Here is a 20,000-nt window from a genome sequence, read left to right as displayed (position 1 = left end):
GTCTGTGTCTGGGCCTGGGCCGTAGAGGTCCCCTCACCTGATGATGTCGATGTGTCCATTCTTGGCGGCGAGGTGCAGGGGGCTGGTGCCGTTGGGGTCCGTTGAGTCCCCCTTTTTGGGCTCCAGCAGAGCAGCACACATGTTACTGCTGAGAAGCAGCTGGACCACCTGCAGGGCACACACACACACACACACACACACACACACACACTGTTAAGGTCAATTAAGGACAGTGCAATGCTTTGCCTGATGGAATTATTCTGCCACAGAATCACTGTAATTATGCCGTGCTACTTTGCTGAGGAATATATGATGTTGTTCTGTGCTGTGCTGTGTACAGCTGTACTAACGGCTGTGTTGTGTTATATTACATTGTACTAGGCTATACTGTGTTGTGATACATTTGTGCCGTACTATTCCTTGCAGGGAAGTGTTGTGCAGTGCCATGTTGTGTATGTTGTGCTCTGCACAGCACTGTGAGGAGGCTCCGGCTTACCCCGACTCGGCCGAACTCGCAGGCCAAGTCCAGCGGCGTCTTCCCAGCGTTGTCCACGATGCAGGGGTTGGACTGGTGCTGCAGCAACATCTCCGACTGAGGAGGGAAACGCAGAGGCCCTTAGAGCGGCAGAGTTCACTCAACATCACTCCATGTCTCCTAGGACACTTTCCTATGTCTTGGGAGCATTGTCCGTATATGGAAAGACTGCCATATCACATATACCTGTGTTTTGTATTGACTCATTGTTAAAAAAATAAAAAACATTTTATAGCAAAAAAAAAAAAACCATTAGATGTCCACCTGATAAATCATATCCAACACTCCACCCTTTCAGCCCCCTCCATCATCATAGCACATCTCATCCTTCACCTGGACACCTGCTTCTGTCTGGCACCCACCCCCGCCTCTCACCACAGGTCCCATAACATGCTCTCATACTCCAGCTCCACTTCTGGCTCCGTCCGAGGTCACGAAGGCTGTTCAGAGTTCAGTTCAGAGTTTCTGCAAGATTTTGTCTCTGAACTTCTGAACTCAAAGACCAATGAGTTTATCCTCACCTGACCTTATCCACTCCCTCGCCCCCCCCTGCTTCTGTCATATCAGATAAATTATTCCATTTCTACTCAAAGTTGGTCAGCTCTGAGAGGCACCTTAATGCCACCGGGGCCACTTCAAAAGAGTGCCTGCGCACAAAAAAGGAGGAGAATCGGCCCGCTCAAATCGATGGCTATCCATCATTAAAGAGAGGTGTGGGCTGTGATTTAAAGGGATGCGTGATGACTTTCAGGAAATGTGCCGTCTGTGGAGAGGCTGAAGATCTTGACAGCTTTTTCCGGAGGAGCGGGGGAGGTGGGGGGTGGGTGGGGTGATCAGGGAGTGCTCTGTCACCTTTCATCTGTCAGGGCGATGGCTCCAGCCTCACAGGGGCATACCCACGTGGCAGAGGGGTGGCGCCAGTCAGGCTGCCCACTGCAGATGAACAGTGCAGCCAGGTGTGCTGAAATTGGAGTGTCATGCGGCCAGGTCCCTGAGGCTAAACAAGTCCTTTCCTCCTTTCTTCCTCTCTGTTTTTCCTCTCTCTCTCTCTCTCTCTCTCTCTCTCTCTGTAACCTCTTGACTCTGTCATCCTTTCCCTATTCTCTATTACACTCCCTCTCTTTCTTCCTTTCTTTCTCATTCTCTCATATTGCTTCACCCCTCTTTTTTTCCCCTCTCTCTTTCTCTCTCTCTCTCTCTCTCTTTTCTGCTCCCTCCCTGTCTCTCTCTTTCTGCAGTGCAGTACTCAGACCTCCTCTATCACAAATCTCTTTCATAGATAAGGGCTCCAGCCAGACCGTCCAGAAAATTCCGAGAGCAGCACTTTCCTCCATGCAGCCAGTGTGAGTAAGCACTTTTGTTCTGCTTCACACACAGTGGAGGCAGGGGTAATGAAAATGATCACTTGTAATGGGCCTACTCCTCCATTTGGTCTTTCAGTGCATTTACTCAAAACCATGGTTCATCTTTTCACAATAAGTGCAATTCTTAGGGCCCGTTTTAGTGCGACTATGTTTTGTTGAGCATCTCTACTTTCAGCGAGGGCTTTTAGTCTGCACAGTTCAGCAAGGTGTTCGTTTTTAGCATTACAGTAATTCGGTTTCTATAAACAATCCATTCAAACAGTGGCATGAATTATGGTATTAGTTCACATTATAACTCTTACATAACTTGTACTAAAAGCATTTCTAATGTGCTTTATATTGTGACTAGTAAAATATCCATTGCCTCTGATATCGTTCAGATGTCCATCATCTATAGTTAGTTACTTCATACATTAATAGTTCCTGTTCTTGTTTATTTGATGCAAGTTTTCATGTCCATTGATGGATCCTCCCGAATAGTTTTACTTCCTGAGAACCAAACCTAGGATCATAGCCTTGTCAGGCTGGAGCACTTCATCTCTCTTTAACCTTAATCTCCTCCTAAGAAAACCAGACGCAGGGCTACACTGTGTGCACACAGGAGGTCCCATTCCAGTCCTCAAGTGCTTTAAGAAAACGGGGTTTGATGGGGATGGGGGGTACTCACCACATCATAGTGGCCATGCTGCGCAGCCAGATGCAGGGGGATCTGGCCCTCGTCCGACTGGCCGTTGACGGATGATCCAGACTTCAGCAGCATCTTCATGGGCTCCGACTTCCCCTGCCAGGCGGCGTAGTGCAACGGCCGCATCCCTGCAGCGCAAGGGGAAATGAGAGAAGTTTAAGACAGTCTTTCTGTCTGTGTATACATGTTTGTGTGTGTGTGTGTGTGTAAAGAGAGAGAGAGAGAGAGAGAGAGAGAGAGAGAGAGAGGAAGAACAGAGTAATACAGAGTTTTGTCTGATATAGAAAGAGTCTACACTGCCCTCAGCATCCATACACACAGTAATAGATCAGCTCTAAACAGCTGTTTGACTACCTGACAATGATTACCAGAATTGTGCAGGTGGAGGTGGCCCTCTTAAAAGATGCAGTGCTATTGCAGTCTATGTTGTACTGTATGCATATACTGTATGCAGTATGTCATTAAAATTGTATATTAGTCCCACAAGGCAAAAAAGCCATGAAATCATGACCTCATAACTGACTTAGTGAGCCTTTAGAACAGCAGGCTGCAGGCTGCAGAGGTGCATGTCTGAGACAGGATGTGACATCTCTCTACAGACAGGATGTCTCCGTCTGTGACTCCCCACTGAACTCTGCGCTCAGTCTGGACCGCTCGTCTCCGTAGGGTGTCCCATGTTTGTTGTGACAAATGGAGCATTTTATCTTTTGTCTTAAATGGCTTTGTGAGTTAGTTGAAACTAAAAAGGTTTGGATGGAAAAACCAAACCACAAAATAAAAATAATTCACTGCAATAACAGGAACTGAATGACTAGTGTTTGCTTTCCTGGCAGAATAAGAACCATCAAGAACAAAACAATTCCGATGTAATGCACTGGCTTGCTTTGCCAGCCCACCGTAAATCAGAAATGATTGGATTGGAATGTTACGTTTTTAAATGGCCACGTGGATCTTCTTTTAACTCAACTTAGGACAAATACTGGTGTCACATGGAAAAACACACAGGCAAAACAATCATCATTGTAGGTCTAGATGCATTTTCTGATAACATAATGTACATAACACATCTGTAATATTGACAAACTTGGAACGGTTGGAGGCCAAAAATAAACAATTTACTGCTTCAAGCTGAAGTTAATACTGTAGCTGCAGTCTGAGCCAGTCTGAATAGACCTCACCCTGCAGCTGGTCCTGATTCCCCCTGTTTATAGTGTAAGTAGGCCTGGATGTACTCACCTTTCTGATCCCTAATATCCACCATGGCCTGGGACTCCAGTAGGATGGAAATGAGCTCCATGTTCCCATTGAGAGCCGCATGGTGCAGTGGAGAGAACCTGTTCAACACACACACAAGCACACGAGTCAGCAGGGGAATGGTCAGAGACCCTCAAACACACACACACACACACACACACACACACACACACACACACTCATGAACACCAGACACACGTTTGACTTTGCCACTGTTTGACTTTGAACTCTCCCTCAGTAATACCTATCTAAAACACAACACACTGACACACAAACCTAAAAACCTAGATGCACCTTCCATCTTTGTTTTTTAAAACCCGCCTGCTCCAGGACTGTGGCTAATGCCAGAGGTGCAGAGCAGATCAATCCCTCTCCCTTCATCTTCTCCCCCCCCCCCCCCCCCCCCCCCCCCCCCCTTCTCTCAAGGCTGCCGCCGCCATGCGCTCATGCGTAATCAGACAGGACCACCGGCACACATGCAGCCCGGTCCGCACACGTCATAAATAATGGAGCCGCCAGCTTAACAGCACAATGGGATTTAGGCACAGGGATCTGAAATAGTGACCTGGGGGGGATTAAAAGAACCTGCCTGACAAATTCATCCACTTTACAGGACACTCCATACAGCACATGGCGTAGAGAGAGAAAACAGATTGCTCTGGATGTTCGGGGAGTGTGTGTGTGTGTGTGTGTGTGTGTGGGGGGGGGGGTGGGGGGAAGGTGGTGTGTGGGGGGTTATTGGGGGGTGTTGGTTTCCTTCGCTATTTGAAGTGGGCTGAGCAAATAGTTTTTAAATTCAGCATGTCTGAAACGGACAGGCAATGCAATGCAATGCAATTATCTGTGTTTGATATGGAGAGCTAATTTTGAGGAAAGCGGAACCCGGAGAGGCGGCGGTGGCGGCGGGGGCCGTGGGCTGGGTCTTGATATGAGATGGCAAATACAGACTGTGCTTGCTGCTTCATATACACACTCAGACTGACTGAGGAGGCACATCAACACACAAATGCAGACTGTCAGAGGATGACAGCATACAGAGATGAATGACAGTGTGTCTCTGAGGTTTCAGAATGGTTGAGGTCATGTGCTACCAGCGCTACGAGTAATGAAATATATGAGATATAATCTTTGATGGCTATCTGTATGTGTGTGTGTGTGTGTGTGTGTGTGTGTGTGTGTGTGTATGTGTGTGTGTGTGAGAGAGAGAGAGAGAGACAGAGAGAGGGAGAGAGAGAGAGAGAGGAAGAGAAGGGAGACGGGGACGTGCAGAATGCAACACAGCCTCCGGGCATTTCGCTTCTGAAATCACACTTGACAGTTAACCCCATGTTGTCCTGACTCCACACGCCATCTCCTTCCCATCCCCTCTAGTTCTCTTCTGCACACGCCTGCTCTGAGAGGCCCCGCCCCCTGCATACGCTCTCGAGACACTCTCCGCCTCATACCTGCCCCGATTGACAGATCTGTGCCCTTGTAGCTCAGCTAGTAGAACACGTTGCTAACACCATCAAGGTCATGAACTTGCTACACAATATGATTAAAACCGTACACGTGGAGCTGGACCGCGTCTGCTCAATGAATAAAAGTAGATATTTCCTCGAACATAAAGTAACAGTCAGAACAGGCTGCCACTTATCTTGATAGCGCTGAGGCTATTAGAGTATCGTTAGTTAGTGAATGGAGCTATTTGCACTGTTTACGGCCGTACCTGTGCGTGTCAGAGCACTTTATGAGAGTAGTTCAAGGGTGCTCGGAGGGTCTTGGGTAGCATTATGGTAGCGCTGAGTAACATTATGTGCCTGTGGGGGTAGCAGTGGCACAATGTGCTGCACGGAGGTGCTGGAATTTCACTATTGCAGCTCTGTACGTTATCACCCCCCATTCATACACACACACACACACACACACACACACACACACACACACACACACACACACACACACAAACAGACACGTACACACACTCACGCGCACACACACACAGACACGCACACACACACACCCTAGGGATAACCCCTGCAGTGCTAACCCACAGACCAGTGTGAGTTGAGCCTCCTGTTTGTGCTGCATTATTGATTACATTCTGCGTGTCTCCCTTGTAATAAAGCAAGAATGTATTTCTGTGAGCTCCTCGCCATATCCTGCGGTAATACAGCCTGCCCTGATGATGCCCATCACGCCATACCCCTGGATAGATGGAGGGTTAGAAGCGGACAACCAAAAAATCAGCTCATTGGTCTCTTTGCAGCTGAGCCTCGCTCGTTCTGATTGGCTGCGGTGCAGTGCTGTAACCATGGATACGATGCAAAAGCTGCGCTGTTAGTGCCACCGTGGGCATGCAGCCGAGAGGCGAGGGGGGTGGGGGGTTGGCTGATCGCTGAGCGCGGGGCAGCAGCAGCTGAATACTAAACGTCACAGCAGAACCCTATCTGACCCCCCCCCCCCCCCCCCCTGCTTCATTCAGCTGGCATTAGAGGAGCGTTAGAGAGCGTAGTCCACAGCAGGGGTGGGTAACACAGCGCCTGCACCAGAGGAAGGATGGGGCAGGGCAGGGGAGGGGAGGGGAGTGGAGGGGGAGTGAATGGGGGGTGGGGGAACGCCAGGGAACACCAGCCCAGATCCCCAGTCAAGTAGTAAAAAATCACACAGCATGCAATATTCATGTGGCTCCCAGGCTCAGGTCCACACAGACGCAGAGAGAGAGAGAGAGAGAGAGAGAGAGAGAGAGAAAGAGAAAGAGAAAGAGGGAGAAAGAGAGAGAGACAGAGACAGAGACAGAGAGGGGGGGTCCACCACAGATGTGGGATGCCTCAACTCTTCATCTCTTCTGTCACTGCAGTGAAAGGATGGAGGTAAACTGCATGCCCCTGTCTCTCCCTCTGCCCTCTCTCTTTCTCTCTCTCTCTCTCTCTCCCTCTCCCTCTCTCTCTCTCCCTCCCTCTCTCACTCTCTCTCTCACACACACACACACACACACACACACACACACACACACACACACACACATACACACAGCCTGACCTACTTCCACTAATAAGGGATCTCCCCCCTCAGGCCTCCCCCACTGATGCACAGGATCTCACCCCTTTTCCTCTCTCTCTTTCCCCTCTTCATCACGACCATCGTCCTCACCATCAGCATCAAAGGTTAAGAACAGACAGTCTGGGGGGTGAGACGAGTCGACTCTATTGTCTTTCCAACATCATTTAAAACCAGGACACAGCGTATCACATGCACCTGAGTGTCTAGCAGCCAAAACACTTTCCTTCATTTCACATTTGATAATAAACAGCTGCAGCATATGGATGTGTGTCTGCACGTCACAGCAGGTTGCAATTGCAGCCATTTATAACTTACATTCTTCAACAGAATCTCAATGTCTCCCTCTCATCTGTTCTCCCAACCTGATGTCCCGTCCCCCCCCACCCCCCTTACACCACCACCACCACCACCAACCCCCTGCAAAAATGGCATCTGTTGCAAACACAATTACTGCAGCCTGCCGGAAGATCAACTCTTCAACGGACCTAACGAGGGGCAATCAGGTGTGCGCTGCTCTCAGAGCCGAAAAAGATGAATAATTTAACAGGTGTGCTCATGGGACGCTGGGACTGTCGAGGGAATGTTAATTAGGAGCTCATTTAGCATTAGTGCCAATACCTGGGAGGAGAGCGTTTCAGCGAAAATGATACAGGCCTGTCAGTGGAGAGAAAACTACTGGAAAACACTTCCCTAATCATGGCACGCGTGTGCAATGTCATCAGACGTGCATGATTATGAGAATGTGCTGTGACAATTAACAGCAAATACAACTGCAGTTACCTCAGCTGACTTGACATCAATTTGTATGTGTCTGTTCTTCCATTCATCATCGTCCCCCCCATCCTCAATCTATTTTCTATAAAAGTAAAAGTATAGAGTATGCAATATCCTTGTGTTGTCCTCATAAGCCCTTAAACTCCGGAGGCACATTGTCAGCTAAAAAAGCAATCAAGGTGGATAAGGTTCCTAACCATAGCATCTCTCCTCAGAGCAGACTATCACAGATGATTAGACCGATGTGACTATGATTTCGTTTGTAGGTCTTATCTGCCGTGTTCAGCCGTGTGTCAGTGCTGGGCCGAGAAAGCCCACGATCCTGTCTGTGGCACTGTGGAAGCAATATTCGCCACCGCTGCGTAGAAAGCCCAGAACACAATCTCCCCATCTCATATATTCTAATACAACAGTGAGGGCCGCACCTCTCTCCAGCGCTCTGCTAATAGAAGGGGGTGGGGGTGGTGTGGGGGTTTTGGGCTCGAGAGATGAAAATACGACAGATTCATAAATCATAACTCAGCGGCGGGGGTGGTTTTTTACGGCAGTCATTTCAATGGAACAATTTCAGATTAAGCAGAACATTAAACCCTCTGTCTATGATCACATAAATCTATCCTCACAAGATGTCTGCTTATCTTCGCCCGCCGAGAAAACAGGTGAAGAGGGGTTGGAATCATCCCTGCTAATGCTGCTGCTTTTTACGGCATGCTGGATTCCAGTGGAAAGTGTTTCCGTGCCAATGCACTGTCCAACATTACAGTAACTCATCATGCACTGTAAGAGTCTCTGAAAGACTTTTATTTTCAGTTGAAAAATTTTCTTGCTGTCTAGAATAAACATTGGAACATAAACATTATTTTGTCATCAAATATTTGGCAGAACCAAACTCACTTGACGTAAGATTTTACACGCGTCATATTTATTGGTTGGTGGGGTGGGGGGGTTGTATTTTACAGTTCTTGTCATTTTTCATCCTTCCTATCTTGAAATGATGCAATATTTTTTGACTGACAGCAACACAAGGCCATTTAGTAGATTGCAATTAAAAGAAATGAGATGGTGAGCTCAGCACAATATGGTTTTCAGCTAGAAACACACGCTGCAGCACATTGCCTAATGAAAAGTCATAATTAATGGAGCCAATTCAGCCTCAATAATTAAGACATTAGCAATAGACTCAGAGAGCATGATGAATCGAGCATTAATACTCTTGCAGAATGCAATCCTGTGATTGGGCTTCTGAGCTTTCGAGCTACTGTTGGAAATGGCACGACATTACTTTCAGTGGTCTGCTGTGTTTACACAGCCAGAGATATTTGCTTGCCTCAGGCAAGTGCTGAATGCAAACACTCAATAATATTTACTTGATATGTGGTATGTGGGTGTTCTAAGTGTGGGGTTTGAAGAACATCGCTGGTTCTCATATATTACTTTAGTAGCTGCAACTCAGATGAATCATCCTGTAACCAAATGGTCTAATGACAAAACCACCTAAAGATCAAATATCCATTGTCCATCCACACTCCTTCCCCCACAAGAATGTGACACATTTACATAAAGTGCACTGGCGCCAAAAGTCTCATATGCCAGGCACCATGTTTGCTGTTCCTGACAAAAGGTCCGGAGGTATAACTAATTGTTGTATTCCCCAAACTGACCCTCCAGACAGACGCCTATGGGTAATCTTTTATGTCATAGTTTAAGTGTGTTTATTCTGCAGCCCTATGACTAGTTACAGTGTTCTGTTAGTGTTGTAAATTGTAGAATTCTGTGAGCATTGTGTTCTGTTTGTTAGTGCTGTAGCTAAATTGTAGAATTCTGTGCGCATTGTGTTGCTGAGACGTCGTGGTGTGCTCTTCTGTTCTTCAGAATGGAATATTGAAATAAAGCATCTGCGTTTCCATCTACAATTTGCCATAAATATATGAAAATATTTCAGGTCAGACAGTGAAAGTTTCTCACAGACAGGATAAGCATCAGCCCCAGAGGTAAGCAGCGTCTGTTTAATTTAGCAGAAAGCACACATTCACAGACACACAGACACACACACACACACACACACACACACACACACACACACACACACACACACACACAATCACATACAGTACATATGCACTAACAGGAACCTTTAACCATAGCCTCTTTATTTTCTCTCAGTTACTACATTGCAGTGATGCCAGCAACAGGCTCTTAAACGATGCCTCCAGTTTGCCCCGTGAACATAGATATGGTGCATAGGACCCGGCGGCTGATGCGGAGTGTGAGATGGCGAAGTGAGATTAGGTGCTCTCCACGGCCGCCAGCGGCAGATGGTGCACATGCCGGAACATTCCTGCCTCTTAGCTCATTTCAGATAGACGGAGCTTATCTTCCAATCCTCTGAAAGCTTTCTATTTCTATTTCCATTTCTTTTCTGTTTCTATTTCCTGGCTCAGAGGGCAATCATTACACAATCATTGTGACATGAGCATGTGTTTGTTTCCCAGCACACGCATGTCCATAAGGGGGTGATGTGATTTTACTAGAACTAATGCATGCACTTTGTGCTGTATATTTGTGTGTAATTATGTTTGAAATGTAAAATGAATGCATGAAATGATGATGTCAGGCGTCACTAGGTTGTGTGTGTGTGTTTGAGCATATGTGTGTTAGTGTTTTCATGTGTGTGTGTGTGTGTGTGTGTGTCCACTGCTTGTGTCTGGTTGGAGGGGGTAACTGCCATGCAGCTAACCATAACCAGCGGCCTTCACACGGTTCGCTGTCATGCCCTGTCCCCCTCTCCAGCTGCACTGTTCATGACGCCACCTTAAATCAGGCTTTATTGCACCGCAACGCCCGCAGTTCCAGCAGTGCGCTTTGTGTCCGCAGACAAACACACACCAGAAGCTGCCACTGAGGATTACGGTGAACGCAGCCTATCTGCCCTCTACACCTGACACACACACACACACACACACAAACACACACACACGTACACACACACAAACACACACACACACACACACACACACACACACACACACATACACAACTACAGACACAGCACTATATTTATTGCTAAGCCTGTAGTGTCTAGGTGTGGTATGCATATACATACACAGACACACACAAACATACAGAGGCAAAGATCGCCATTTGGAGGCTAGAATGTGCTGTACACACACATGAGAGCTCAGTGTACACACACACACACACACACACTTACACACAAATACACAGAGGCCTGCTGAGTACCTGGACATCACTTAAACAGATTTCTGGCCCACTGTTTCTCTCACTCTCTCTTCTCTCACTCTCTCTCTTCTCTCTCTCTCTTCTCTCACTCTCTCTCTTCTCTCTATCTCTATTCTCTCTCTCGCCCCTCCTTCCGTTTCTCTCTCTCCTCAGAGGAAGGTGTGCCAGTAAACACACAGTAAAGGAGGACGACTGGCCGGGAGTAGGACCTACTACTGTTTTTGTTTTTCTAGCAGACACCGCCATAATGCCATTGTTTTACACTGCCTCACAGAGACGGGTTGGCACCACCTCTTCCGCTGGTGGTTGGGGTTGGCATTCCTGCCTTGTTTGTGCCTCTCCTCTCCTCTCCTCTTAAGGCTTGCCCGGCCACTACTGCCACAGCCCTGCAACCACACAAGCCCTCCCTCCCTACCCTCTTCCTGTGCCCACCGCCCCCACCCTGCCCTCCATGCAGAAGACAGGCCATCAGCTCATCTCCCTGATCTCATGTGGCCTGGCGTTCACAGGTGGAGGAATTAAATGTGGAACCCATTTATCTGCAGCCTGATTCAAATGAGATCTCTCCCCCCATCTCCTGCAGCGGAAGAGCCGGTGGGTGGAGGAGGCACAAGAGGAGGACCCACAGAGAGAGAGAGAGAGAGAGAGGGAGCGAGAGCGAGTCTGGCCTTGGCCGCGAGGCTGTAAGGCTGCGATGAGGAGGAGGACGAGGGCGTGTTTGGTTTAGAGTTACGGCTCTCGTTTCCCCTTTGTGCAGGGGAGGCTGAGCTGCGGGGATGATGAATGCGGGCATTGTTCGCTGGCACTGATCAATAGGCCAGGCCTCAGCCACCATCCTTTATTCCGGGCAATTTGCAGACGGCGAGAGCAATGGTGGCGCAGAAAGAGAGAAACGGGTGCGAGTGCGAGTGCGAGTGCTTTGATGTGTGATGATGGTTTAATGGCGAGGGAGAGATGGCTGCCATCCGTGCCCTGAGATGTGGCTTTGGTGTTGTTTGTTTGTGCGTGCGCGCGCACGCGTGTGTGTGTGTGTGTTTGTGCGTGTGTGTGCGTGTGTGTGCGTGTGTATGCGTGTGTGTGTGTATGTGTGTATGTGTGTGAGTGTGTGTGTGTGTGTGTGTGTGTGTGTGTGTGTGCGCGCTCGGGTGTGTGCGTGCGTGTGTGTGTGTGTATGTGTGTTTGTCTGAGTAGGAAAGCATTTATATTTATTTACATGAGAACATGACTATGTGTGAGATGTGGTTTTGGTGTTGTTTGTTCGTGCGCACGTGTGTGTGTGTGTGTGTGTGTGTGTGTGCGCGCTCGGGTGTGTGCGTGCGTGTGTGTGTGTGTGTGTGTGTGTGTGTGTTTGTCTGACTGGGAAAGCATTTATATTTATCTATGAGAACATGACTATGTGTGAATGTGTGTTTGTGAGAAAGGGCATTGCTGATTCTGTGAGCACAGTTGTGTGTTTATGTGTGTGTGTGTGTGTGTGTGTCTATAAGACAGCCGGAGAGGCGCCGGCGGTGTGCTGGTGGAGACTAGAGTAATGGCCCTGTCCCTTTGCTTCGTCACACTCTCTCACTGCAGCCTGGAGGAGGAGGGCCCTTGTTGCTGCTTCTGCTCTGATTGGCTGAGAGCTGATAAGCCCAACCCTGTCCTGACAATGTCACCAAGCTTCAGTGTCACGGCAGGCAGATCTGCATGCTAATAAATGAGCTAATGCTGACTCTGGTAGCAGTCCACTAGAAAGCAGCACTACAAAGTTGGCTGGCCCCCTTCCTCTCAGTTTCTCCTCACCCTGAACCCTTTCTCACCCTCCATATTCTCCTCCATATTTCTCTCTCTCTGTCTGTTGCTCTCTCGCTTCTGTGCGCTACATGTTGTTTACACCCCCACACATTTCTAGCCCCAATTCTGCCACGCTGCCTAACGAGGACTCAGGACTGAGTGCAGGGTCACATGTCTCTGAGCCTCCCAAGAATATGTGACTGGACAAAAAACAAAGCCCGGTCCTGATCAATCTCTCTCTCTCTCTCTCTCTCTCTCTCTCTCTCTCTCACTCACACACACACACTCTCTCCCTCTCTCTCTCTCTATGAGCTGGCATCTCACCAAGTAGCCAACCCCCTTCCTACGACCCAAACATGGCAGGAGCAACACAAGGGTAGCAGGTCAGTGGTGAAGGGATTACATTATCAGAGACAGATTTGGCATGGCATTCAGGGATTTCCACCCCCCCCCCCCAAAAAAAAACACAACAGGGACAGAAGCTGCTTAGGTTTTTGAAAGCAGGATATTCAACACACAGATTAATTCTCACTTCCTAGTTTCTATTTTCTGTCTGTCTGCAGTGACCACAGACGCTGTTTTCATTAGTCACTAGCAATTGATTAGTTTTTGCCAATGGGTGTGCTCGAAAATCCTCTTACAACAGAGGAAAATGCTACTCACAGTGTAAATTAGTTTCAACTGAGTTTTTTTGTTGTGCCTTGGGTATGATGGTGAAACACAGAACGTCCAGCACCCTTATTTTTAGCTAATGGTTGAAAATATAGTTTTTTTCTTTCAAGGAGATAATAATCCTTATCCACTGTTTTGTGCGGCCAGAAAAAAAATAAGAAACTCCTCTGCACCAATGCCCTGCTGACGTTCCTACCAAGCGAGAGAGCACAGACTGGCTGCAGCTGGCTGCCATTCACTGCCCAGCACAGACTCAAGCAGAGAGAGAGAGAGAGAGAGAGAGAGAGAGAGAGAGAGAGCGAGAGAGAGAAAGAAAAGATGGGCACAGAGCCAGATCAAGGGATCTTTGGTGAGTAGGTAGAAAGCTGGATGCTTCTCAGGCAAACATACACAACGCTGACAGAAAGAGAGAGGACAAGAGAGAGAGAGAGAGAGAGAGAGAGAGAAAGAGAGAGAGAGAGAGTGAGAGAGAGTGAGAGAGAGAGCAAGAGAGAGGGAGAGAGAGAGAGAGAGAGCAGGAGAGAGAGAGAGAGCAAGAGAGAGAGAGAGAGAGAGAGAGAAAGAGCGATGGAGAAATGGAGGCCTTCAGTGGTGTAAACTCTTGTCCCCTCTGTAACCCTGCTAATCTGTGCCCTGAGCTCCAAGAGAACAACAGGCCAGCCAGCATCAGGCCTCCAGCTGCCTGCCACCTCACTCCACTGCTCACTTCGCTGGGGACATACATGGCCATGGCTTACAGCAGCACCAGACACCACTGTCACCCTCAGTGGTTGAATATGTTCTCTATTCGGCATAATGTTTAGAGGAACATATAGTTCACGACAACAAAATGAAAGCATAGTGGGAATGGGAGAAAAAAGAGTGGATAATGATGTGTGTCAGAAAGCACAAATCAGGGAGAGACACAGAGAAAGGGAGAAAGAAAGAGGGACACTGAGGGAGATATATAAGTACATATAAAGTATTGACCTACTGGGATTCTGACACCCCTCCCCACCTCCTAGTACACAAGCACAAATAAACCAACAGCCATTTGGAAGGCAGATCCTGCTGTGTTTACTAGCGTCTGGGCCACAGCTTCAGCAAAGCCCTTATATGTCCTACTCACCCATCCGTGTCCTGGAAATTGACGTTCACCCTCTTGGCAGTGCCCAGCAATTCTGTAAGAGAGAGACAGAGAGAGAGCCAAAAAAGGGATGAGCACAGAAGCCACCATTACAATCAGCATATTACTCATGACATTGACAATGTACTTTAACATATGAGACGCACATTTTTAATAAAAATAAATATGGTATTGTTTCTTCATAGACAGTTTAGAGCCAGTTCCGACATAAGTCACCCAAAAGGTACTGTAGCAAGCAAAGAGAGATGAAAGTAAAATCTGTTTTTCTCATGTTTACGCTCAGGCCGACCCCCCCGACCAGTGTGAGGTGTGTGTGGATGGAGTTTGTCAGCTGGAGCTTGGCAGTGCTAGGCTGTGCGGTCCCCCCCCCCCCCCCCCATACGAGCCGCTCCGCTGGTGTCAGCTTAGCTTAGCGCTGCTTCCTCGGTGCTTAGTGCTGTGACCCGGCCCGGAGCAGTGCCAAGACCTCCCCACACTGGGCCGATCCCAGAGAGAGAGAGAGGGAGGGAGATAAAGAGAGGGAGAGAGAGAGACAGAGAGAGAAAGAGAGAGAGAGAGAGAGAGAGAGAGAGAAAGACTGCTTCTCCTCCTCCTCTGCTCCAGACACCTAAACCTTTCCCTGAACCTTTTGTAGACCCCCCCCCCCTCACACATACACACTCTCTCTCCCTCTCACATACACACATGCATACACACACACACACACACACACACACACACACACACACACACACACACACACACACACACACACCACACACACACACACACACACACACACACACACATGCACACACACAGACGATGCCTCAGGAATGACCACACTTCATGAAAACAAAACAGGAACACTCCCGGTTCCTAGTGCCAGCATTCTGGCGCAGAGCACAGGTGTTCCTCATCCATGAACTCCACAGGAAATCTACCCTGGCCCCGGGAGCACAGCTGTCTCTCACTTCCTCCTCCTGCTCCCCTCCTGCAGACAGGGGGTAGGCAGGAGCAAGAGTGTTTATCTCCCGCAGTGGTGGCTCCCTGGGGGAGAGGAAACCGGTCGGTGCAGCTTTTCCCGTCGAGCTCCTCATCGATTTTCCGCGCGGCTATTTTAATTTGTCGTGGTGCCTGGGCATGTGCACCACTGATGCGTGGCTGTAAATCATCACCACTTCCACACAGGATCCAGGTGGGTGTTTGATTACGAGAGGGTGCCCTTCCTGCAGGGGTTGCTTCTAGATTGTTCTATAAGCAGGCGCAATTCAGTCTGGGGTCACGAAAGGGCAAGCGGGGGATAGGCTGCGGGCTCAGAACAGGGTGGGGCAGCACACACACACTCCCCTGTCATGAATCTTAAGTCCCTTTCACAAGGACGCGCCAGAGCTTCTCATAAAAGATCGGAGGTCACGTAGCACTATCTTGGTATCATACTCAATGTTAAAAAACGGGGAATACACAAGGACGTCGTCATGTGGATGACATGTGTGCACACAACGCAGCCACAAAGGGCGGCAGTCATTTTTCCTAAGCGCCCCATAGAGGACAGATATGGCAGAGAGGGTTACGTCACTGACAATGACTCCTTCACAGAGTCGCCGCACACAGAACAGCCAGCCGATTCAGACACGAGATGTTATGGCGACAAAAAGACCTCAGTCAGTCAGTGTGACAGGCCATTTTCCTTTTTGATTTGTTTCCTCTCTCTGCCTCCTCCCTCACTGTACTGTGAGCACGCCGCCTCTGAAGCCTGGCTCCAACGACCCCCCCTGGGGGAGGCAGATGAGGTGGCGGAGGGATCTCGGGCTGTGAAACGGCAAACAGTGAGTTTGGTAACAGGAAGTGCCACGCTGCCGCTGAGCATTCTATTTGCTTACACAGCATGGGGTGGATTGGATTCCAGCTCCCAGGTCCCACCGAAGCGCCACCTGAGGTTGGGAGCAGGCCAGCGCACTGAGCAGGTCAACAGCTGTGCACTCCCCCTCTGTCAGCTTTCACGCTGTCTGTCTGTCTGGCTGGCTTTCACTCTGTCTGTCTGTCTGGCTTTCACTCTGTCTGGCTTTCAACTACTCTCTGTCTGCCTGTGTCTTTCAGCTTTTTTGTCTGTGTGCTCTTCCATTTCATTCTTTATTACACTACTTGTTTTTCTGTTATATTCATATTTCAGTTAATATGACATGTTTTTAGTCTTATTCTAATGTAGAGATCTGTGTGTATGTGTATGTGTGCGTGTGTATCTTTGTGTGTGTGTGAGTGTGTGTGTGTGTGTGTCCCTGGAGCAAATTGTCACCCTCCAAGGAGAGGCTGAGCAGGGACACTAAATCTCAATGTGATGACAGCGAGGTCAGTGCCCTTAGAACCCTATGTGTGTGTGTGTGTGTGTGTGTGTGTGTGTGTGTGTGTGTGTGTGTGTGTGAGTGAGAGAGAGGAAGGGGGGGCAGAGAGACAAAATTAAATTGAAAGAGAGAATAAGACTTGGGAAGGGAGGGGGGATGAAGCTAGAGAGGGAGAAGAGAGAGGACTGGAGCGAGTGAGAGGGGGAAAGACAGTGGTGACAAGTGAGATGGAATGATGGTGCAAGTCTGGGTTTAATGACTCAGAGGTCACCGAGAGGTCCATCTCTTCACTGTCTCTCTCTCTCTCTCTCTCTCTCTCTCCCTCTGTCCTCCTCCTGTCTCTTCATCTGTTTGTCACATGGTGTTCTGTGTACTGGATTTTTTTAACCTTTCCGGTGAGTGAAGCACTAGCGTGCAGCAGGGGAGATGGTTGAGGGACGCCTGTGTGTGTGTGTGTGTGTGTGTGTGTGTGTGTGTGTGTGTGCGTGCGGTCGTGTGTGTGTGTAAAGCTCATAGGCTCACTTCCTGAAGAGGAGGGCAGTGTGACAGAGTATCATCACTATGGTTGAGTATGTTCACTGACTTGCCATATCAATGAGCCTGTTTTTTCAGCTTGGTTTTTCAGTCAGTGTGCAGGGCTGATACCCCATAGACTCAATCAGTGTGCAGGGCTGATACCCCATATACCTGGATTGGAGGCAGAGTGGGGTGACGGCTCTGTCCCTCTGCTACAGAGGCCTGTTCCACTGCGTGGGAGTGAGAGGCCTCACACGCTCCAAGCCCTGAAGAGCTTTGCTCCAGAAGGCATCCGCCAACAGAGAGGGGGATCGACTCTCGTGAGCTACTTCAGGTAAACCCTCTCTTAGGAGGACAGAGAAACCCAACACCGTTATTCCAATCACCCAGAGGCACAGAGGAACTACAAGCGTGTGGTGTGAACAGAGGCCAATTTTACTTTTCACTTTTAATTCATCTTACAAAAGCACACCAGCAGGGGTGATATCTAATTGTTCTGCAGGATTCTGTTTGAAGTTCTCCGCAGGGCTTCCATGGAGAGCGTAAGCGGAGCTGGGGTGAGTGCCGGGGCCAGTGCTCTGCCGAGAGGATTGGATCATTACGGAGACCATTGGAGACAACAAATAGCTTAGTGCCTCCTCAACAAGCTCAGGTCGCAGTGTGAGACGATTGGGGATGCGGCACATCAAGGCTACGCAGACGCAAGGGTGCTGCCCTGGGGAGGTATGTGTTTGTTTTTGGTGTATGTGTGTGTGTGTGTGTGTGTTTGTTTTTGTTGTGTGTGTGTGTATGTATGTGTGTGTGTGTGTGTGTGTGAGTTTGTGTGAGTTTGTGTGAGTTTGTGTATGCGTGTGAAAGAAAGAGGGGAATAAAGTGTGGTTGTAGTTGGTATGTCTGTGTGAGTGTATGGGTAGACTGATATATATGCATGTGTGTGTGTGTGTGTGTGTGTGTGTGTGTGTGTGTGTGTGTGTGTGTGTGTGTGTGTGAGTGTTGGGAGGTATTCCACATCACGTTAACAAGTTTCTCTGCAGGGGTCTCTTAGTAGAAGGGAAAGCACACAGTTGCGGTCTCCCAGACAACAAAGTAAATAAAATCTTCTTAGAGGCTTAACCAGCACATTGACCTACACGGAAGATGACTGCAATTTTAAATAAAGAACCAAACTCTCAACAGACAGACAATAAAGGCTTTCACTGGATGATTATGCTATGCAGAGATATGAAAGGATGCAGATCCCACCTATTCAACCAATCACCAGTCTGAGACCTAACCGATACCCCAACTCTTCCCATGGAAGTACAAAAACACAGAGCCTACTGATGAAACAGAGAGGTCATCAACATGCCTTGTGTCCTGCGCTGGGACCTGACTGATTCAGCAGCGCTGTTGGCACATAGGTGAGAGACACCAGCAGCAGACTTCGGTCCACTTGACCAGGACAGATAGGTGAGAGACACCAGCAGCAGACTTCGCTCCATTTGACCAGGACAGATAGGTGAGAGACACCAGCAGCAGACTTCGGTCCACTTGACCAGGACAGATAGGTGAGAGACACCAGCAGCAGACTTCGGTCCACTTGACCAGGACAGATAGGTGTGAGACACCAGCAGCAGACTTCGGTCCACTTGACCAGGACAGATAGGTGTGAGACACCAGCAGCAGACTTCGGTCCACTTGACCAGGACAGATAGGTGAGAGACACCAGCAGCAGACTTCGGTCCACTGTCAGCCTCTCCAGACCCACTCCTCTTGCTGTGAGCGACAGAAGGGAACCGACCCACATGAGTCTCTGTGTAACTCCTGCCAAGTGTGCCAAGTGACAAGAGCCACCTCTTAGAGATTCACACCTGTGGAATTCTGACAACCAATCAACTGAAAGAAATCAAAGGAGATAAGCATCACTAGACAGCAAGGCCTGTAAATGACAACAATAACAGCGACGTTGCAAAATAAACCACTTTCTCCCTGTGACAGTAGATCACGTGATATAGAGTGGCAGAGCATGGCCATAGTTATGCTTATTATGCCGAGTTAGCTGTGAAGAGTTAGCATGGATTACTGACTGTATGCGAAACAGGTTGCAATGTTTTCAAAAAGTTTAAAATTAAGTTGATGAGGATCCTCCACCTGCAAGACCCTGACGATCCTCCTTTGGTCTCAGTTGGCAGACCAGAGGCGTCAGTCACTCAACTTTAAAAATGTAATTTGCATTTGTATATGTGCTACTTAAAGGATAGGGGATTTAATTCTAATTACCAAGCTGTCCTCCACACAAGATGGTCCCCTGGAACAAGTGTCCTTTGTAAGCAGAGTGTAATACTAACCACAGGCTGAACAGTAATTGTGCCCTCAGCGAACAAAACCTGCAGGAACGTCCTTGGATGTAAGTGGAAATTGGACAAGCACACGTGTTGCTCTGATATAGTGCTCGTGCAATATAGTATTGAACTCATTGTGTTTGTGTGAGCCTCTCATATCTCTTTCTCTGTTAACACACACATGTGGAAACATACACACAGACAGTCTGCCTCAGGGCGGGCTGGGCAGTTAGTGGGGCAGCTATATCAGGAGGAGGACCCCACACATCTGGAGCTGGTAAGCATCAGGGATACACATGTGTGTGTGTGTGTGTGTGTGTGTGTGTGTGTGTGTGTGTGTGTGTGTGAGTGTGTGTGTGCATATGTACGCATGTGGT

At 48.5% G+C, this 20,000-nt stretch overlaps 1 protein-coding gene across 6 annotated transcripts in view; it reads right to left on the bottom strand.

The window, feature by feature from the left end:
* caskin1 (CASK interacting protein 1) overlaps positions 1 to 20,000 on the bottom strand; it is a 95,119-nt gene that overhangs the window by 31,034 nt on the left and 44,085 nt on the right. For all 6 annotated transcript variants that reach the window (XM_031565926.2, XM_042705201.1, XM_042705365.1 and 3 more), the window contains exons 2-6: positions 14,448 to 14,499; positions 3,821 to 3,918; positions 2,567 to 2,712; positions 497 to 592; positions 38 to 168 (exon numbers count right to left, since the gene is read on the bottom strand). In XM_031565926.2, the coding sequence (XP_031421786.1) occupies positions 38 to 168; positions 497 to 592; positions 2,567 to 2,712; positions 3,821 to 3,918; positions 14,448 to 14,499 (523 nt within the window). The remainder of the gene's footprint in view (positions 1 to 37; positions 169 to 496; positions 593 to 2,566; positions 2,713 to 3,820; positions 3,919 to 14,447; positions 14,500 to 20,000) is intronic.

Source organism: Clupea harengus, chromosome 1, assembly GCF_900700415.2.
Source record: "Clupea harengus chromosome 1, Ch_v2.0.2, whole genome shotgun sequence".
Classification (NCBI taxonomy): domain Eukaryota; kingdom Metazoa; phylum Chordata; class Actinopteri; order Clupeiformes; family Clupeidae; genus Clupea; species Clupea harengus.
This window is presented reverse-complemented; position numbering and strand designations above follow the sequence as displayed.